The following is an 18,841-nucleotide window of genomic DNA, read 5'->3' on the forward strand; positions in this document are numbered from 1 at the left end:
AAAGCAGCGCTCAAGTCCGCCTTTGTTGTGAGACCTGCGTTAACACCTCCCGCTCTGGACACGTCAGAGAGCAGGGCATCAGGCGCAGGTTCACTTTTAGCACATTTAGCAACTTGTGCATGCTGTTGACCTGAGATTTACCATGTGACCTCTTGCCATCCCCACTGCCCTCACAGAATAGTTTAAAGGCATCACAGACCGCATTTTTATTTAAAGTTTTTAGATATATACAGATAAATGCACGATTCTTAGAAAGCTACAGAATGTAAGCATACACTCACTATATTTTATATGTTCAAAGGTTGAATTGCTTGTTAACACACACATAGCCAAGAAGCCAATTGCATGGCACCAACTAAACAGACATGGTGAAGACAACATACTGATGTTTAAAGCGAGTGTCAGAAAGGAGAACAAAGGCGATTTAAATGACCTTGATCGTGGCAGGGTGAGAGTATTTCTCAACTCCACTGGGATTTTCAAGCACGACCATCTCTAGTGTGAGAGAAAATTATACAGTGAGTGGTAGTGCTACTTTATTAGGCAGCTGGTACTACCTGAGAAAGTGACTGGTGAGTGTTTATTTTCCTAAAATAAATATTGTGAGCATAATGGTGAATAATCACCACCAAAATAAGTCAGTCAGTCACACTTGGTTGATTGAGCAAGACGGACCTCTAGATTAGTCGTCACTTCATCTCAGACACTCAGGAGTTAAGACAATAAGAAAGACGATTTCACTACCTGTCTATTCTGTCTGAGCAAGGAAGGGTGAAAAAAATGGTCATTAATGGTTCAGCATTCCCAAAGAGGTCTGCACTGAAAGATGCAAAGGGACAGAAAACTCTGCAAGTCTGAGTTAGAGGAGCAGTGGTGTAGGCAGGAATGGCACTTTAGCAGTAGCACTTTCCTGAGTGAAATGTCCACTGGTTAAGCTCAGTGGCAGAGCTGAAACAAAGGGATGTCTGAGGCAAAGTTGCGCTGCTAACGTAGGATTGGACAGGGACTTGCAAAGGAGTGAAGTGTGAATTATGTCAAGGAGACTTCCTTCAACTTGTTTCAGCAGTTAGCAAACAGATAAATTAAACACTTGTAACAAGTGGTCAAAAAATTTTATTTTACTGTTACTTCCTATGTTATATGAGCTGGGATTAAATAAAAAGTACTTTACTTTTTCTTTTTTTATATACCAGTAATGCTCCTGGGCAAGCCAGTCACAGGTCCCGCCCAGGAGAATTACTGGCGACACATCTGCAGTGGAGTACCTGAAAAACAAGCCTAATTATCAGGCATTTATATATATATATGTATATATATATATATATATATATATATATATATATATATATATATATATATATATATATATATATATGTATATGTATATATATATATATATATATATATATATATATATATATATACACATATATATATATACATGTATATATATACATATATATATACATATATATATATATATATATATATATACATATATATATATATATATATATATTGTAAGTTAGTATTTCTTATAAATTAGTATTTTGTTCATGTGATTTAATTTTATTGAAAATATATAAAAGCTAAGAAAGAAGTGTGCTTTAAATATTTTATTAAAAAATACAAAGGCAAGAACATTACAAAATACCTCCCTACCCCCCCGTCCCCAAAAACCACAGAAATCCAGAGAGGGCTCTCATAGACATGCGTATAATGTTTTGTTTATTGTTAACTCCTTGGTAATGAAATGAAAGCAGAAGATGATTTGTGAAACCATATAAATGCCTTTATAAGGAAAACAGAGCCGCCCCATCAAACTGAAAGTGAAAATTTTAGATTTTAAAGCTTGCAATAAGGACCATTACTATTAAAATAAATATAATCATACTGAAAATACCATAAATAGCAATACATTTACAGATTATATACAATAATTACAGTAACAGATAACAAAAGCAGTTTATATAATATAAAGTATATGATAAATAAGATGCCTCAATCAAATTTGGTTGTTGATATGAAATGCAGATGGTGCAGTCAGTGTTTCAGTATTAGATAGCAGGTTCAGACTTCTGGATAATCATCCTGTCAGAGCTTGCTGTAACTCTGGGCGGGGATAAGATGGGGGATCGCTGCATTAAAACACCGCAAAATTGTTCAGTAGAGGGCGCAGTGGGACAGAGTTACATCCGACGTTGACACTGTTGGAGAGAGAAACGTGAGACTGTGCTGCAGCTCCTTCATCTTCGTCTCATGCCTCTGATGGAGCTCCTGTCTCCTGAGTCACTCAGACCAGGAGACCAAAGTCCATGTTGGATGGCCTTTAACAAACCTGGCTGCCCTTCTGTTTGCCTTTCGAGGCGACCATCATTCCATTCATGTCCACACACCAGCACTTGCCACGTCGCTTACCCCGAGATGACCAGCACTGCACCAGCAGAACACAAAGACATCAGACGGTTCTGGCAGGCACACAGACACAAATGTCGACGGCTACAACTGTAATCTTGCCCTGCACACTTACCTGCTTCTTTCTGAAGAAGCCTCGCTTGTCACAGTTGGGCATGTAGATATCATGCTGGGTATCAAATAAATGTGCTTCAAGATCAGAGATGAGCGTCGTCAACAGCTTACGGCATGGAGCCTGTTGGGGAGAGAGTTGTCAGTTCATGCAATGTGCATCACTCATGAGCGATTGTGTGAAGTTATTAGTCTTAATTTGAGAGAGTGATTTTACCTCATTTGGATCTTCGGTTGTGACAGGTAGTCCTGTCAAGTAAAGACACACAAACACATTTCATTATTCTAAATAAACAAATAGAGAGTTAGATGCTTTAGGTTTTACGGCTGAAAAATGAATTCTAATTAATTTCTTTATCCCACTCATGGATTTATTGACTCATCATGAGATGAGAATTATGAAACCATGAACATCTTACCAACCTTTCAGACTAATTGTTTCAAACACATATTTTTAAACCATGACATCTTCGTGCCAACTGCTGTCAGATTTCATCTTCTCTTTCAGATGTTTTCACGCAACAGCATTACCAGCAGCAACAAGTCTGCATGTAAGCACAGGTCTGCTTCCTTATTGAGATGCTGCCTTGACTAACCCAGTGATCACATTGCAACTGCCTGCCTGTGCTTTCACGTTCAAATCCAAAACGATTAAAATCAAAACGCAACAAATTGAGACATCGTTGAAAAACAGATTAAAAAAAAGCTGTTGAGAAAATTATGTTTAAATACGGCACCAGGGCAGCCACAGTGACAACAATTACTTCACTCGGATCTTCCCAGCGTGACTCTTACCTGCTGTCCGGGTGTTTTGCGTGGGGGCAACGCCGCTGGCGTTGCTGCATACCCCCCGGCCCTCCAACAGGGCACGCAGGGGCCCCAGCTCACCTTGTGGAGGTGCACACCGAAGTCCTGGGGCACAGCTCATAGTGTAGACCCCGCAAGGTTCGTCGATGCCCAAAGACGTGCCATTCAAATATTCGGGCGCCTGAGTCTGTGCAGGCTTTGTAACACAGGTGGGGCATTCCCTGGACGCTGTGGTCAGCGGCAGCGAGCGCGTCAGATCCAGCTGCAGCAGCAGCAGCAGCAGCAGCAGTGGCAGGAGGTTTAGATACTGAAACATCGTGCACAGGCAAATCCAGTCACCTCGGCAATTCTGAGATGAATTTCAACAAAAATACGCCAACTACTGTTCGTGTCTATATAAAAAAAGAGGTGGATTAGAAATTCCCTGAAACCAAGCGATAATGAGGCTGACAGTCAGTGCTGGCTGCAGCTTTTAAAGAGCCCAAACCAGTGGGGAAAGGTATGGGAGGGTGATGGAGAATATTATCCCCCCCCCTTCTCCCTCCCTTCCTCCCTCCTTCTCTCTCTCACTCACACACACACACACACACAAGACACACAAGAGTCACGCATGCTCATACCATTTGTTGTCAGTCATCCTAAAGGATAGTAATTTTTCTACACCTGCATAAATCACAAGTGATTGCTGCATATGCTCCACCACTTGTCTGCCTTTTTTGAAGGTAATTTATTTACAGAGGTGGTATTTTATGTAATCAACTGATCATAGACCAGCAGACATAAGAGAGAATAAAATAAGAAAAAAAATAAAAGAGACTTACACTCTAGGTCACAAGTACTGTATCTGACAAAGGTGAAGACCGAAATAACTTCCACCAAAGAGCAAAAGTAAATTCAAAGAGTAAAACAGAACTTTATTGGACTTTTAGTGTATCAGTCTTCAGCACATTTTAAAACCTAAGGGAAGCACAGATGCGATAACAAGCTTTTGCACAAAAAAAAAATACTTCAGGTAATAAAACTAATGGGGTGAACTCCTATCGTACTTCCACCCATTTCATCCTTTTTTGACATTTCTTGAAATAACAACTGTTAAACACACAATTTGTTCGCAGATGGTGCTTTCAGAGACCATAACTGCAGGGCTAAACATTCAGAAGACAACAATGAGCTAAAGGAGTGCCACTCAGGGTTGGATGACTAAGGCATTAATAGCCACAAGCAAAAAGTCCCACCCTGCAAATTCCATTGTCTGTGAGTCACAAACAGATTACATTTGGGAGACGTGAATTTAATGATCTGAAAGTCTCCTAACTGAATGTATTAATGTCCAGTTTTGACGGCTTAATCTCTGAGATGAATACCATGTAGTTTTAAATGCAGCCAAATACAAATAGATCGAGTGTATGTAGACTTGAATATCTCCAAGGAGGAGCCTCGAATGGTTTGTCCTTTAAAGCCATGACGTGTATCGGGCATCTGTGGGCGATACTGAACTCATGGTTTCGTGCCTGAATGTGATGAAATAGACCTCCTAATGTTTTTAAATGTCCAACCGGTCGATTTTTGTATATGAGTGTTTGTATGGGGGTGTTGTTTGTTCGTTACTTTTAAGTTTAAGCCACTAACCTTGGAATTTTAACACATATTAGCAATATATATAATATATAAAATGTTAAGAGTGCGTTTGTTAAATGCTCTGGCACCAGAGCATCCTGATTTTCTCGCGGTATTTACTTACCCTACAATACAGAAACAAGAATAGGTAAAGTAAGCTAGTGTGTCGACTGAGAAAACGTCTATTCACCTTAAGCTAAACACTTCATATTTAAAAAAAAAAAATAATAATAATAATAATAATAATAATAATAATAATAATAATAATAATAATAATAATAATTGCAACTATACGCTGATCAAAAAGTACATTTTTTGCGTAAAAATCGTTCAATGTATTTTTCTGTGTAGACACGAAGTGCACTGCATATCGGCGGAAGCATTCACACACGCGAACGTGGCACTGCACAGGTTAAAGACGCTAGTCTGTTTTTTTGTTTTTTGTTTTTTTTTTAGTTTTGTTTTTTGTTCCGTCTAGTGATTGGCTGGTGTGGGCGGGACTTCCGGTAACTCAGGTTGAACGTAAAGTGACAGACTTCGCCTCCTTAAAATTGGAAGAAAAGCAGAAAGGACGACGCGTTACAAGTTTTCAAACAGTAAGGAGCCGTCTAGTACACAAAAGAGGTGTCAAACTGTTAGTGTAAAAGCCGAGATCGAATCACATTTACAAGAAGTTGTCCGCTGTTAACACAGCATATGTAAATCGCCACAAATGCAGCTAGCCCCACACAGTCCAGTCCGTAGTTTGTGGAAATGCGATGTTGCGTTTATGGTGGACTCTTTAATCAGTAAATTGTAAAATATACCAGTATGACGTCGCAAATTCGTGTTGTCCAACATGTAGCGCGTTGTACTTCAAAGCCATACGCGTTGGTCAATCGAACTTTGGCTGGCGTTGACTTTTCCTCCAAATCAGTGGCAGCCTGTTTGTGTTTTCCCCCTTTTACTCTGCTTGTCGTGGAACAACAGACAATAGTAGCAGGCTGTCTGCATTCAAACTCATATGAGTGCTACCAGCCTAACGAAGCACTAGCTTTAAACAGGTGAAATAGAAGCACAAAATGTCACGTTTGACTCGAGTGAAATTAATGAATTAAACGTTGACTGTCCTCTTACATATTGCAGCTATGTCTGGTAATAAAAATACTAGAGGCTAAAGCCGAAACTGGCTTTATCAGCTATGAATATATTTTTCATGACGTCGTCTATTTAAGTGACATATTTACTTCCGGTATTGCGCACAGGCTGTATACTTGTTCGATGGCTGGGTTATATCGCTTGGTTTTGCAATGTTTTCCCTGACATTGTTTATGGATTCAGCGGTTGTTGGGCGCGCTGGGATAATAATCTGCAGATTAATCAATAATCATTAGTTTCGCCCACGCTGGTGTGTCCAAAATCGTAATGTAGTTTCGTAGTATCTTCAGGCAAATTCAGACTTGAAACAAATCATTGAGTGTGGAAGCCTCTTATTAACATAAAAACCAGTCTATACTTGAGTCGCAGGTGTGGGTGAAAGACACACACACCTGACCATCACAAATCACGAACAAGAAACTCACGTTCAGACCTTTGATTGTTTGGAGTGTGGGATTAAATGGGAATGGAAAAACAAGTCAAGTCCTCACAAGAAGGGTTTGGTCGAGGGTTCAAACCCAGGTCCTTGTTGTTGTCAGGCAACGAGGCAAAACCATGTTGTGGTCAAACTGTTTGCAGTGTTTTTAAGTTAGGACCTGGGCTGTTACCACATGTTCACCTTGATTGAACCTATCCTGCTTTTCAACTGTTTTATTTTAACTACCTGTGATGATAGTGAACTGAACAAATTCTGAAATATGTAATTAGAGAAATAATAAACAAATGAACCTCGGAATAGCACTGAAGATTTTGTTTTTTCAGATTAAGTTGTATTGTTGAGATGTTTCGAGATTATGATCTGGGGAAGAAAAAAAACAACCTAATATCTATTTTTGTTTCCCTGTGTGCTAGACTGTTATGATTTTCAGACATGGATGATATAAACCTTCACTATCGCTTTTTAAACTGGAGGCGGCGGATTAGAGAAATTAGGGAAGGGCGACCGTTGCGATGCAGAGAGAGGCTCCGAAGGATGCTGAGAGTCGGAGACGGACTCAGGTAACTCCATTTCCATTCCATTTCTCCATTTTCCCCCAAAAATGTCAGTGTTGCATGTCAGTTTGCACTCTGATTTTGACTGTTGTCATAGTTTCAGCTGGTTTTTGTTTTTGTTGTTTTTTTTTGTTTTTTTTTTACCCCTTTTAGGTATCATGGACAATCAGATGAAGTTGGATGTTTTGTGGCAGCACGGCCGTTGACGAGGAGAAATCGCTATTATGAGGTAGGAGATTGCCATTTATTTTTCTATGACTCAGTGACTGTTAACATTACATCCTCTGACCTCTGGAGGACTCAAAACTCAGGGCTCACAAAACTATTACATTTTTTTTAGTGTCCAGAGTGTTTTTCTTTTTTTTTGTTGCTATGTTACACCGTACTACAGTTATCATACAAATGAAAACTGTAATAAACCCTTATTTATTTCCTTGTGTTTCCTTGCTGCTTCTATTCAAAGCCGTTGATATGCACTTAAGTTTATGCATTTACTTATGCTTGTATTATGGTTCAAAGGCATGATTGACACTTTGTGTCTTACGGCGCAGTTCACAATTATAAGAACTGCGTCACTTCCAGTAACTGAAATATTTTTTTGACGTTAACCTTCCTCCTCCTCTTAACTGTAAGGAACATTTTTTGTTGTTACCTAAGTAGGTTGTTGTGATCGTGTTTATATTTTTGCTCGGGTTACAGTTGTGGCTTTAGGACACACCTTTTGTGTTGACTTTGGAGGTTTTACTTTAATCCTCTTTTACCACAAAAGAAAAAGATGTCACGACACATCTCAAACGCAAGATATATTCCAAAACACAGGTTTTAGTCTGAGCTCTTGTGTTTGCTCGATGGGTGTACCTCAGGCCTTTTTTTGTTTTTTCTAGTTCCACCTCATGACAAAGAGGTTTCGTGGAGCCAAATGAGTTGCAGCTCATCCCAAACCATGTGCTGATGTGTTTATTCCGTGGCTGTTGTCGATGGAGGTCGTCCACAAACATCCCGAGACCGTGTCAGTTTCCAAGAATAAACTGTGTTAAAACTTGCCCAAAATGCACTTCCTGCCGCCGGTCTGGCGTGTCGTGAAACAATAACTATCCCTCTCAACCTTTTTACTCATGTGAGTTTCATTATAGTGACTCACTGTATGGTAGTCACGTCGCAGATGGGCGGAAGCCATCTGCGTGAACAGGCACGCGAGCAACTATGTGACAATAGAGTGCATGTTGAGAATGTATTCTGGGCAGTAATCTGCGTGCTGTCCAGCGTCGACAGAAGGGACATCAGTCCTTCCCGCTCACAGCTCTGACGCTGAGGTCACGGCAAATTTAAACGTTTCCTTCTCCGGTTGCCAGCGCTGCGTCTGATTCCACTTGGTCTGTGTACGTTTCCCTTGGGGTGATGTCATACAGTCACTTTTCAGTCATGTTAACAACCGTGAAGGCCAAGTTTGAAAGTGTTGCACCATGACACAGCCTTTCATTTCTCAAGGGAAGTTGGTTTAAGTTGAATGGAAAAATCCTTCCTGGTCATTTAACTCGCACTGATGTGTGATTAACAGCTCAACTATCCACTAAATCAGTCTGTCCCTCTCACAATTTATTTTTATAAATCAATAATCCTTTTTTGTGGAGTTAATAATGATGCTTATTATTAAATTAACACTTTATTTAAACAGACACGTTGCACATTAACAAACAGTGATAACAGTATCTTTGTAAACATGTCAGATTCTAGAAAAAGCCACTCTTTTGCGCGCGCACTTGTATGAATGTCAAAGATGTACACAGACAATTCACACACACACATATATATATATATATATATATAATTCTATTTCCGTCCCATTTTGTGTTTTCAGTGTAATAGTGACAGCTGTTGGTCTTGCAGGTGACAATCATTGACACAGGAGTGCGGGGGATGATCGCCGTGGGTTTGGTGCCGCAGCTCTACAAGATCGACCATCAGCCCGGCTGGCTGCCGCACTCGGTGGCCTTTAATGCCGACGACGGCAAGTATGTGAGAAGGGCTTTTTAGGCAACACTTGAACGCGTTCTTTAAATATCATGTTGATGATGAAGTATAATGCACATATTATACTAAATAATGATAATGGTAGTGATTAACAATGTGGCTGCAGCAGTTGGCATTTCAATATGCTCACATTTAGTACTTTGCTTATAATGTAGTTGAAGTCTGTTTTAAAATGAAAGGGGGAAAAAAAGAGAAAAGAAAAATGCTGTTTGTTAATCGATATTGAATTGATTCGATATCAGTCTTTCTCTTCATGTTGGTGGATATCCAAAAATCATGTGATCCAAGCGTCAGCGTTTGTCCTTTTTCGTCCTTCATTATTTTTTATGTTGATTGAAATGTTAAGCTGCAACATTGTTGCTCATATCTGCAGTAAGATTAAAGCTTGAAATGAAGCTTGTGTCCCTCTGACTTAAAACATATTTGAACTTATCATGCAAATTCTAGGTGTGTCAGACCGACGTTTCTTTATCCGTCTTTATCAGTCCCTCCGTTTGCACAATCTGATCGTGAAGACAGCCGGTGATAATCTGTTGACGCTCTCCTGCCATTGTGCCTGCAGACTTTACAATGGAAACACGGTGGGACAACAGTTTGGCCCAAAGTGCTGCCGAGGCGACAGAATTGGCTGTGGATTGTCCTTTGACTCTGATGTTGGACAGCTAACAGTGTTTTTTACCAAAAATGGCAAGGAAGTGAGTGCTTTTTGGTCGGATGACATTTCCCTTCATGCATGTTTCCTCATTTTCACAGTTGGCTCCCAAGTCAACGCCTTATATCAGCCTCAGCATCTTAATAACTATCTGTGTGATGAGACAAACTGCCACTGGTATGAAGCTACTGCCCCCCTCACCAAATCTACTAACTATGAAATATTAACATGCCTCCATTATACCTACATCAGGTTCACTCTCTTTCCCTGACACTTTGAGTTAGAGCTTCAGTTTTTTTTGTCCATTCAGCCTCGTGGTGCCTCTAGTAAAAATCTATTCACGATTTAGTTGTGGCCCTGAGCCACTCTGATGCGCAGCTGCATTTTTATTTCGTCTTTTTTTTTTTTCTTTGCTGCTCTCGCTCCGGTCGAAGCAGCAAACTGTCCCTCTATTACTACAATGCTCACGCAGACACCAGTCAAAGAGCGGTGAAGTTGGTTGAGCGCTGTCTGGGGGCGCTGGCGTCGATCAGACTCCCACTTTATCGGCACAGGGATTGGATGGGTTCCTACTGGAGGTGCCGTACTACCACACAATGTCACAGGGAACACGGCCATAATCTCTCTCAAAATCCACAAAACACACGTGAACTGGTTGGACAAACTCCTTAATGGCAGACAAGTACTACCTAAAAAAAGGTTATAGGACAGAGTTGGTAGTATTGAGATTACAATAAAGCATCTTGGACCCCATTAATTTCTCTGAGACTGTTGAACCTTCTTGCAGTGGTTGTTAAGTCACGTTCTACTAATACGCTGCACTGCAGAGAGAGTTCACCCTCACCTGCATACATTCACTGCTCCTTCCAAACTCTTCTTCTTCTGTGGGCTTCCTGCACGACTCTGTTATCTGTTAGAAAAACAAGTTTTCTCTTTCCTGCAACACAACATTTGAGGACATTTGCGTCACTTGCATACGCTTCATTTCTTTCACGTTAATCAACCAGTACATGTTATGCTTCAGTTGCGTCACTTCCCTGCTCTTCGTCATCCCTCACCAACTCCTCTGTGTTTTCATGTGCCCAGATTGGCAGCGTGGATGTGGCGGCAGCCCCTGATTCTCTCTTCCCCGCCGTGGGGATGCACTCCCTCGGGGAGGAGGTGCTGCTGGACCTGAACGCCGAGTGGGGAATGGATGAAGACGACGGGCAGATGATAGTGGACAGTCACGAAGAAGACTGGGGCCGTCTTCACGACGTCAGGGTCACGGGCACAGTAAGTCCTGGTCACACTGAAAGATTTATTATTTTCTTTTGGTAAAAGCTCAGCACACTGCCCAGATATACGTGAATACAGGAGGTATACTTGCAGTACAATAAATTCATTTGGCTTTTCTACCCATAGAACGGTTCTCATATAAAGTATGTCAGAATATACATGGAACAATAAGGCTCTTGCTCCCAGTTAGCTACCATCTTTTAAGGAAACCGGCCTGACAGTGACCTGAGTACCCAACGCACTGTTGGACTTTCTTAAAAATTGTTCACGCTGGACCTTTAACCAAACTTTTTTTTTTTTCCTCTTGGGAACAAAATCTTGCTTCTTCTACCAAGCCAACCGTGAGCTGATCTGAGCTCAGAGTCATGTCTTGGCCCCTCCGCTCTTGTTTTTTTTTTTTTTTTTGGAATTGCTCATCCTGGTGACTTTTGCTTTGTTTGGAGTTTCTCTTCATTTGTTTAAACAATAACCTGGAGTGTTGTTCATTTTGATTTTCGCTGACACTCGTGAGTGTGTGTTAGTCCAGGCATTTATTGGGCCTAGCAGACGAGTTGAACACTGACGCACAAACCACACTGACGCACACAAACTTGGTTGGATATTGGCTGCAAGATGAGGCCCCGCTTAGTTTTTTAGTGAGTGATCTTAATGGCAGCCATTGATTAAACAATCTCGTCTGCTCAGAGTGGTTGTCTACACGGTAAGATGATGATATCGTTGCGGGTTTGTTTTTCTCCTGTGCATGGGAGGTTGCGGGAAAAGCATGTTTTTAGTAGTTAATTGTTTTTCGTGCATTGTCAAACAAATCTTAAGCAAAATTAGAAATGAGTTCAATGAACAAAGACAAGTGTTGGTATGTTAGTACATTTTGGGTTTGCTTGTAAATAGTCCAACTGTCCAAAAGATATAAATATCTGTGTTTTCCTGTCTTATTGTATAAATATTTTTATTTTATTTTGTTTTTCTTCTCTTTGCACTATATCGGTGCTGCAATCATGCACATTGTCCCCAATGTGGGATTAATCTATCTATTCTATTCTGTTCCTAAAATTAAATAAATCATACATGGTGTATTTTTGTCAGGGAAACCCTGACTGGTTCAAATAGATCAGCAACGCTGGAACAGCATCTATGGAAAACCCCAGAAATCAACTAAGCAAGTCGTGCTCAGTAGGTGCCGGTGGAAAAGGCCCATGAGTGCAAATGAAGATGGATTGACACAGGTTGGCCAGATAGATGAGTGAAGGGACGAGCTGGCCAGTGTGACTGCCTGAATATCAGCGTGTCGTAACAGTGTAATAGAGCCTAAACGAATGAAGTGGGAACTGCGTGTCAAAGTGAAGATTCTGCATGTGTGCGTGTTGGAGCAGAAGTTAATAGAAACACATTGTTAACATGTCACTCTTCAATCTGGTCTAAACAAACACAAGTCGATGTGAGTCGAGCCAGTTTAACGGGCCTGTTTCGTAACGCAGTTATTGACTTTTATGAGGGTCACTCTTGAGTGTCTGTGCGGCGTGTGCATGTTGACGCCGGGCCGGCGTCCTTCCCCTCTGGGCGCGCTGGCTTCCTTCCACAGTCTAAAGACAGGCAGACAAGGTTTGGTTCGTTGGTTGAATCTAAAAAAAATTGCCCTGAAGGTGTTTGTGCATGTTTGGTCGCCCGCGACTCGTTATGGTTCACCCTGTCCTACACGCTATGACTGCTTGCAAAACTTCCACTGCATCCCTGTGTGCCAGGTACGTGGTGACAGATCGCCGCGCCAGCTGAGATGAGCAAATTGATTTATCAAGGCTTTCAGCTTTTGTGATTTGGTTGTGTTTTGGCCGAGCGTGGCGAAGACCTTATTCAACTTTTCTGTTGCCGTAGCCTTGGCTTTTTGTCCCGAAAGACGGCGGCGGCAGGCGGATGATTAATTCCGAGCGCTCTTTCCGCGGAGGGAAAAAACAACAGGTGAAGCCATTTATTTATCCGACGTTGTCAAAACGTTAATGGAGTAATTCCCTGACAACCTTTGAACCTTGCCAGCCACCTTGTCATTAGCGCCGTCTGACTTTGACATGTAGCTCACGACAAGCGGCACTAATAAGTATAGTAAACATACTGCAACTATATGCACCGTGGAGTAGTTTAGCTCTTTTGGTTTGTTTTTGTTTCTTCTAGCGCCAGATATTGTTGATGAATTAACGTCACCTTTCACCTTCACACATCATGGAATCATTGCATCTGGTGGGTGATTACTGGTGCATTTAAAAAGGAATAAACAACAAAAAACAACTTAATAGGCAACGTATTCTATGTGTGCTAACAACTCCTTTGAACAATAATCCATTTAAAAAATAAAAATTAAGTGGGTAACAATTTGATTGTGGTTGAACGAGTGTTGCCGTTAGAAGTGAGTGATTTATTGCGCGTGGCAGACTCGGCTCTCCTTGATGCTCTGTCGTCCTGTGTGTTCTCCCCACAGCTCCTGGAGTACACAGGGAAAGGGAAGAGCATCGTGGACGTGGGCTTGGCTCAGGCTCGTCGGCCTCTCAACACGCGCTTTCACTACTACGAACTGGAGATCACCGATGCTGGAGAGAAGTGCTATATTGCTTTGGGACTGGCGGGCAGGGTAAATATCCCTTTGATTTAGTCACTGACTGTTTTCCCCCCTGCCGATGTCTGTTCAGTCCCGTCAGTTAGCGTTGAGTTAATTAAAATGGTGGATACAGGGAAGCTAATGCCAACTAAAATATGAAATAAAAACAGTCAGAAATATAAAAGCAGAGCCAGTGTTAATGTGTATTTTAGCAGCTTTTCATGCTCAATAACAAGATCATTTTAAATTTGAACCACTGAAGTCTTCTCTTTGCACTCCGAGTACACACACACACACACACACACACACACACACACACACACACCCGCGCACGCACTTGGTCCGTCATCTCCCTACTCACGACTGCTCTCACTGTTTCCAGTCTTGCTAAGTGGTGGATGACTAAAGGAGGAAAAGCTAACAATGGAATAAATATTGTCTTATTTCATCCCCACATCTGCGAGCCCGTAGAAAGCAGGTTGTTCCGCTTACGTGCTAATGGACGATGCCTGCTGGAAAACTACCTCGTGTTTTTGCTTCACTTACTTTTTCAAACTCTCTCTCTCTCTCTCTCTCTCTCTCTCTCTCTCTCTCTCTCTCTCTCTCTCTCTCTCTTTCTCTCTCCCTCTCTGTCTTTCACTGTACTGGATAATGGAAAGGTAATGAAAAGTGTGAAGCGCCTCAGGATTGACAGGAACAGCCAGTGGTCACAACACAGTGTACTGGAGTTAAAGGGCTGCTTCGGAATTCGGGACTAAGGACCTCATTTACTCGTTAGCCAGTGTGTCGTTTCTCAGTGGAGACCGTTTCAGCATTTTTCATCCAGTCCTCTAGTTTAAGCAGAGTTCCCTGGTGCTAGGCTAGTGCAAGTCAATGCTTTCTGCTAGCCTGCCATTAAAAACAATCTTACCACCTCCACAGTAACACCTGAGGAATTAAATTATAACAGCAGATTACTGATGTAAATGTCTGCGTTGATAGAATAATGCTAGAAATAAAACTACCCTTGCGTTGTATTGATCACATTAGATTTTGAGGGACTAGTTTCTCAGCAGTGATGGAATCTGAAACTGTAATATTAGTCCGCCGCTGCCGTAGCCCTCTGCCAACTATTATGTTGCTGCTGAGACACTGTTGCCCCCAAATACATGGATAGTGTTATGGGTGGGTAAGATTGATTTCACTAACAGGCTAGCAGAAACCATTGACTTGCGCTAGCCTAGCACCAGCAAACTGCTAAAGTACTGTAGAAGGACTGCATGAACGTGTTGAAACGGTCTCCACTGATTAAACGGCACACTGGCTAAGTTGGAAATGAGGTCCCATGTCCAACATTCTGGACCAGCCCTTTAAGAAATCATTTTATGTCCCGCTGACGTGCAAAAATAATTCCTGCACTCGGTGCCAACTTGCAGAATTTTATTACGACGTTTCGGTCATAGACCTTTGTCAAGCAAATGTTTGTGCCAACACAGGAAGCCAACTTAAAAAGGAGTGGCTGCGTGCCACCAACCAGTCACTTTCCCACAAATGTGAGAACTTAATTAAACATCAGCAATATCAAAATGCAATCAGTGGAAACAGCATCAACAAACGAAAATACAGTACAATGAATACTGAGCTGTCGTGACTGGATACACCAGGTCCTAATTAAAGGTAATGGCTAATGATCACAGTTAAAAAAATGACATAAATACGACAGATACAGCACATAACCACAATTTTTAAGTCTTGTTATGGGGTTTTCTGCCCAGCTATGGAAGATGCAGCCACATATGTTTGTGTCACCAGGCTTGTTTATCTATGTGTCCCTTGGTTTTGTCCTCATTTACATATGTAGTAGGTATATTCTACTTGATTTTTCCAGACCGATTCAGATCTTTTAGTTGCAAGTTCTTCTATATTCCTCTATTTTCTTTTTGTGGTTATGTATTGTCGACGCACCGTCCATGGAAATAGATGTGCGAGGGTCTTTGCCTTTTTTTTTTTTTTTTGATGTTTCACTGTTCAAAATTGTGACAGAGGCTGCAGGATCGTCCCCATCGAACAACATTGTTCGTCCGTCTGCCCAACTCTCACGAGGGCAGCTGATTCAATCCAATCCAATCTGGACAGGCCTCAGTCACACACACACACACACACACGGTGCCATGTCAGCTCAGCCAGGGCCACTGTGCCGGTGGCTGGCTTGTCTTTCTCCTTGTTACATGTCTGTGAGCGTTGAGCATTATTTTGGCCACCGCTTTTAGGTAGAAAAACTGTAAGGCGTTGCCTTAAATGGCTCACTCACATGTTTCGAATCTGCAACTAGAGTAAGAGGGCGACAAGTGACAGAGAGGATGCATCATTTGACCATGTGTGCCTGTTATAATAATAATAATAATAACAACAATAATAATAAAAATTATTATTATTATTATTATTGTTGTAATAACACTTTTCAAGCACTTTACTCTTCACAGAAGTAAGGTTAAATCATATCAATAATATGAATACATTTTGCAATTAAAAAACAAATACTCAAAAATATACATGCAAATAAATCGAATGCAGACTCGTCTGGATCAAAAGAAGACCAGCGAAGGCTGCTGTCACGAAGGTCGGCCGTCTCTTCAGGGCCACGTTTTGCTCCCACGTTGCTGTTTTTGCCAGTCACGATGGCACTCGCCATTAATACGCAGCTCCTGCACCACCACCACCCACCTCCCTCCTCTGCTATTAGTTACCGTGTGTTGGCCTGTTGAGCCCCCGGGTCAGATGGCAACCAGAACGGCGCACTATCATTTTGCTGACGTTTTTCCAAGAAATGTTTTTTTCAGTGTGTCTGTGGTTCTGCTGGAGCATTATAAATCCGTCAAAGGGCCATTCCTGAGGTTGTATTCCGTCCAAGACGCATCAGCCTGCTGATGGGAAGCATTACCTCTCACTGCTAGACTATCAAAACAACAGTGTCTCCCTGTGTCTCGGTCTAATAGTCGATAGTTACTGTCTCACCCGCTTGGTAGCTGCAGTGCGTTTTGGATTAAGGAGCTTTTGTTGAGGCGCTTTCATTATTTCATTTTATTTTTTTGGTCGCCCCAGAGAAGATTCAGGAAAATTATTACAACTTCTCCCGACTTTGCGTCTTTTCCCGCTGCTGATATTTTTTCTTCCAATCTTGAAATCATGCCCAACGTGACGTCAGCAGTCTTCCACCTTGCTCTAAAGATACGATAAAAAGAAGAGCAAATGCCAGGACGAAGGCGTCGCCGCAGCAGCTCCTCACCTCTGGGTTTGGTTTATTCTAGGTTTATCTTTTGTGATGGGTGCTATAGAAAAGCACCGATCAGTGATGGGCGTGATCAAAGTGATCGCCGTGATTTTTTTTTGTTTATTGCCAAGATTTAAATATGTTTCAGTTTTGTAAGTTGGTCCAAATAAACTAAACTGTAGTGGAAAACTTCAAAGAGTTCAGAATGAAAAGCTGTCATCTTTGACGCAATATGTCTTGACACGGGTTAGAATATAATCATTCAACTTCAGTCAATACAGTTTGGGCTTTTTTTTTGTGCCATCATCAGTAAAGATGATCAGTTGTTTTGTTTTTCTATGTTGTTGTTGTTTAAAATCAGATCATGTATAAACACATTATCTGTATTAACTTGTATTGGACTCGTATTGAGTCTTTTCAGCGCCTGTCTGAAGTTTTCCCTCCACTGTGCATTAAAAGTTGATTCGGTCTTCTTGCTGATCTATTTAATAAATAAAATGAAAAAATAATAAAATCTTCTCTCGATGTGCAGGATTACCCGAAAAACAGACACCCAGGCTGGAGCAGAGGCTCTATTGCTTATCATGCAGGTGAGCACGCAAGCACATTGACCGAGCACTGGCAATATTTACTTCTCCTCGCCGTGGGCCTGGACACTGTTAACAAGGACCATCCACACAATTCCCAAGTATTTGTTGTCGTAGCTGGGAGTTTGAGACATGTTTTCCTTTGTGTCTGTTTCTGGTTTACTCCTGCCGTTTGAATTATGGAGGTCCACTGTGACTTCTAATTGTGTCCAGAATTGAAATGGTCCAAATGGTCCAAAGAACTCAGTGACTCAGTCCAAAAAAAGATTTGTATAAATGTTTGTAGCACCGTGAGAGGTCGCGCGCTCAAAACTGATGCCTTCCAGATGACGGGAAGCTGTTCCATGGTAGCGGCGTCGGCGTCCCGTTTGGACCGCGCTGCTTCGAAGGGGACATCATGGGCTGCGGGATCATGTTCCCGCGCGACTTCTGCCAGGACAGCGCAGGTGAGTGTCGTGTCGTGTCGTGTGTGTCGCACCCTGTCGTGCCGCAAAACAACGCGCCCCACGTTCTTCTTTTTTCCCCCCGCGCGTCTCTGTCAGACGAGGCGGACGACTGGGACTTCGACGCCAGCCCCAAACCCAACGAGGTGCAGAACGACATGTACGTCCGAGATGAAGAGGAGGAAGAGGAGGAGGAGGCCGAGGCCGAGGATTCGGACGCCAGGAAAGTCGTGGTAAGGTGGCGTCAATAAATTCAAATTCAAACTTTATTTATATAGTACTTTTAATGCAAAAAAAGAAAAAATGCAACCCAAAGTGCTTCACAGATTAAAATACATAAATAAACAATGAAAACAATATTGGTAAAAACAAAAAACCGTTTAGACCGTAAAAGAGATGCTAACGCTAATGCTAACGCTGCTCCTGGGTTGAACAGGTGTTTTTCACCCGGAACGGGAAGGTGGTGGGCCGCCGGGAGCTGAGACTACCTGTCGGGGGCTTGTTCCCCACCATTGGAATGATGAGCAGCGGGGAGAAGGTGAGGGTGGACCTGCACCCGCTGAGTGGTTGAGTAGAGGAGGAACCAGGAAGTGAGTTGTGCAAAAACAGAGCAGGGACGGGACCCGACAGTGAATCCTTGCCCCCCTCCCTTCCCCACCACCCCACGCCCGTCCTCGCCCCAATACCTCCGCAGCGTTCAGGCTTCACCATTGTACTTGAAAACGGAACTCCAGTGGATGGGAAGTCTGTGCACGGTTGGAAATGACGGGTTGCGTATGTCACAGTGCCGTGCCAAAATAAATAAATAAATAAATAAATAAATAAAAGGGCTCTTTAAGCAAACGGTTTAACGAGAAACCAAAGGACGGTAAGACACTATTTTCTTAATTGAAGTTTTACATTCAGTAAAACGACCTCTTACATAGTAGAGTAGAA

At 42.0% G+C, this 18,841-nt stretch overlaps 2 protein-coding genes across 3 annotated transcripts; one reads left to right on the plus strand and one right to left on the minus strand.

The window, feature by feature from the left end:
- Nucleotides 1-1,617: 1,617 nt before the first annotated feature.
- LOC142887145 (insulin-like growth factor-binding protein 6) lies at nt 1,618-3,800 on the minus strand. Its single transcript, XM_076024502.1, has 4 exons — nt 3,322-3,800; nt 2,744-2,775; nt 2,531-2,650; nt 1,618-2,434 (listed from the first exon to the last, which is right to left on the minus strand). Exons 1-4 carry the CDS (start codon nt 3,647-3,649, stop codon nt 2,330-2,332), a joined length of 585 nt encoding a protein of 194 aa, XP_075880617.1. The 5' UTR covers nt 3,650-3,800; the 3' UTR covers nt 1,618-2,329.
- Nucleotides 3,801-5,393: 1,593 nt separating this feature from the next.
- Nucleotides 5,394-18,723, plus strand: spryd3 (SPRY domain containing 3). 2 transcript variants are annotated; one of them, XM_076024575.1, is made up of 11 exons: nt 5,394-5,546; nt 6,940-7,086; nt 7,234-7,309; nt 8,968-9,092; nt 9,674-9,806; nt 10,850-11,038; nt 13,509-13,658; nt 17,408-17,465; nt 17,789-17,908; nt 18,005-18,138; nt 18,342-18,723. In XM_076024575.1, exons 2-11 carry the CDS (start codon nt 6,959-6,961, stop codon nt 18,474-18,476), a joined length of 1,248 nt encoding a protein of 415 aa, XP_075880690.1. In that variant the 5' UTR covers nt 5,394-5,546; nt 6,940-6,958; the 3' UTR covers nt 18,477-18,723. The 2 variants fall into 2 exon arrangements, with proteins under 2 accessions (XP_075880690.1, XP_075880691.1); XM_076024576.1 differs by lacking the exons at nt 5,394-5,546; nt 6,940-7,086 and having other exon boundaries at nt 7,232-7,309; nt 8,939-9,092.
- Nucleotides 18,724-18,841: the final 118 nt, after the last annotated feature.

The sequence above is a fragment of the Nelusetta ayraudi genome, unplaced genomic scaffold (assembly GCF_046127955.1).
Source record: "Nelusetta ayraudi isolate G7.1 ecotype Tasmania unplaced genomic scaffold, CSIRO-AGI_Nayr_v1 ptg000017l, whole genome shotgun sequence".
NCBI lineage: Eukaryota > Metazoa > Chordata > Actinopteri > Tetraodontiformes > Monacanthidae > Nelusetta > Nelusetta ayraudi.